At 40.8% G+C, this 2223-nt stretch overlaps 1 protein-coding gene across 1 annotated transcript in view; it reads left to right on the forward strand.

The window, feature by feature from the left end:
• Positions 1 to 6: 6 nt before the first annotated feature.
• Positions 7 to 2223, forward strand: part of LOC103522845 (signal recognition particle subunit SRP72-like) — a gene marked incomplete at its 3' end in the record, with an annotated part of 10875 nt that continues 8658 nt past the window's right edge. The window contains exons 1-2 of the mRNA XM_008487933.3: positions 7 to 19; positions 646 to 828. Coding sequence (XP_008486155.1) covers positions 751 to 828 — 78 coding nt within the window. The remainder of the gene's footprint in view (positions 20 to 645; positions 829 to 2223) is intronic.

Consider the following 2223-nt stretch of genomic DNA (forward strand, 5'->3'; position numbering starts at 1 on the left):
GGCCTTGTACACTAATCAGGTAGATATTTATCTCAGCTCTGCTTGAAAAGAACAAGTAGGTACAAGTTGTTGTTGTTGTAGCGGCTTTAGCTTTCACCGAATGGTGTTGGCAGAGTAAAGAAAAGACATCTTTTTGTATCTGCCATACACTGGGGTGATGGTCTCTAGCCATGTTTAATTGGCTCGTCCTGAACCGCAGTCGTGAGTACTTGTGCTTATTCTTTAAAGGCAGGGAGAACCCTTTGGAACTGCCAGCTAGCTAGGCTGGTTAGGGTTAGCTTTTCTCCTCCCTGTTTATATTTCCACAGCCAGACGCTAGTCTACTCTCTGTTTAACGTCCCCTAGGCAGACCAGTACAAGTCCTCATGATGGTTGACTGTGGTTCAGGACTAGCCAATTAAACATGGCTAGAGACCATCACCCTGGTGTATGGCTGATGAAAGAGATTTCTCTATTTTGTCATCAGCTTTCGCCTATAGCTAAAGCCGCTATAACAACATATTTATCTCAGATTCTCAGAAGCATATTATTTATGAGTTTATGACCCCTTTCCCCCTTGTAAATAGAGGTTTTTGGTTGAGATTGACCCCCTGAAGAAGAACTGACCTTGAATATTTTTCATGAAAACCCTATTTTGTTCAACAGAACGTGCTCTGTGCTCAGTACTGTGACAAACTACTAGCCAAGCATCCTGATGCTGCGGAGACTGTGGCTTTGATCAAAGCTGTGAGTTTGTCCAAGGATAACAAGATGACCGAGGCTGTTAGAACACTGGAGGAGTACTCGAAGAAATATCCGGCTAAACAGTTGTACATTCGTCTGGCAGCGGTAAGTTTCTCTCAACGTGTGGCAACACTGGAATCTGGAATTTTAATCAAAAGCTACTCTTTGAAATTCATTAGAAAAAAAAAATCAATTTCCCACGCCCGTATTCTTATGTCTTATCGCCCCAAAATCCAAGAGAGAAGGACTGGATAAGAGAAAGCCAGTCGTTTTGAGAACAAACCTTATCTGTTTAGGATAAAGTTTTCCCCGGGTGGGAATCGAACCCGCGACCTAGCGTTTACAGGAGAGGCGTGCTACCTTTCAAGCTAACCAGGCTGGCAAGTTTTTTTTTTTTTTTTTTTTTTTTTTTTTTTTTTTTTTTTAAATTAGAGCAGCATGCACAAATTGCGGGCCTTCACTTGTGTGGCCCGCGATCTTATTATTTTTAGAAAAAAATAATGCAATATTGGTGTAGGTGTGAAAGAATAAGTTCAGTTCTCCGCAGTGGCGTAGCGTGGTCTAAATTCAAGTGTAGGACGTGTAGGGCTCATGCACAGTTCTACCAAGTCCCATCACAGTACATGCCATTAATATTTATGGGCATTAGAGTGAACTTTTGAGTTGTATGGCCGCCATACATACACGCTACGCCACTGGTTCTCCGTTATCGACGCTACTTAGAGTGTCGTGGTAGTCTATTAAAAACAAAGTAATAGTAACAAGCTGGGTCCGTCCCTCCGGGAATTATTTAGCCCGTAGTTTATTCGATCAGGATTAAAGAAAATCAGTACCTATGTACCTACCTAATTTGTTTAATATTCAGTTTATTATTATTCTTGATTTGATTTTTCGATTTTACTTTCATGTAATGATTTAAAATCAAGACTAGAGCCCGTTCTCCCTTTATTCCCAATATAAGGTTCAAGTCACCCATCCATTTATTGGCCTTGCTCGCCGTAGCTTAACATAGGTGACGCTAAAACCGGTCTTAAAATAACGACTGAAATGTTATCTAAAACTTTCTCGCTTTGAGTTCATAGGTCATCGCGACAAATTTCGAGATCAGAGCTCATTTGTGTAAGGTGTGGATAGAAACATGGTGGAAAAAAAAATCCCAAAAACCACGTTTTTCTTGGATTTTTGGCTTTAATGGTTTTCTTGGACAAAATGTTTGCATCCACCATTTTCCGTGATCCTGGTAACACAAGACCTTTTATTCTGATATATCACGGTCGACTAGGTTTGGATAAGTCCTTTCTATGGGGACATAAGACAGACAGACGCACCGACCGAGTGACAGAACCGAAGCGAATACCAATAGTCCGTCCCTTACAATACCTTTTTATTACTATTGTAAATAAAACGAGGAAGGACGGACTAAAAAGACACGAATTGAAAAGGTAAACAAAAACATGGTAGGGGGGCTTCGTATGATAAGTCAGAAGTAGCAAATTGGTG

Source organism: Diaphorina citri, unplaced genomic scaffold (assembly GCF_000475195.1).
Source record: "Diaphorina citri unplaced genomic scaffold, Diaci psyllid genome assembly version 1.1 scaffold11953, whole genome shotgun sequence".
NCBI classification, from domain to species: domain Eukaryota; kingdom Metazoa; phylum Arthropoda; class Insecta; order Hemiptera; family Psyllidae; genus Diaphorina; species Diaphorina citri.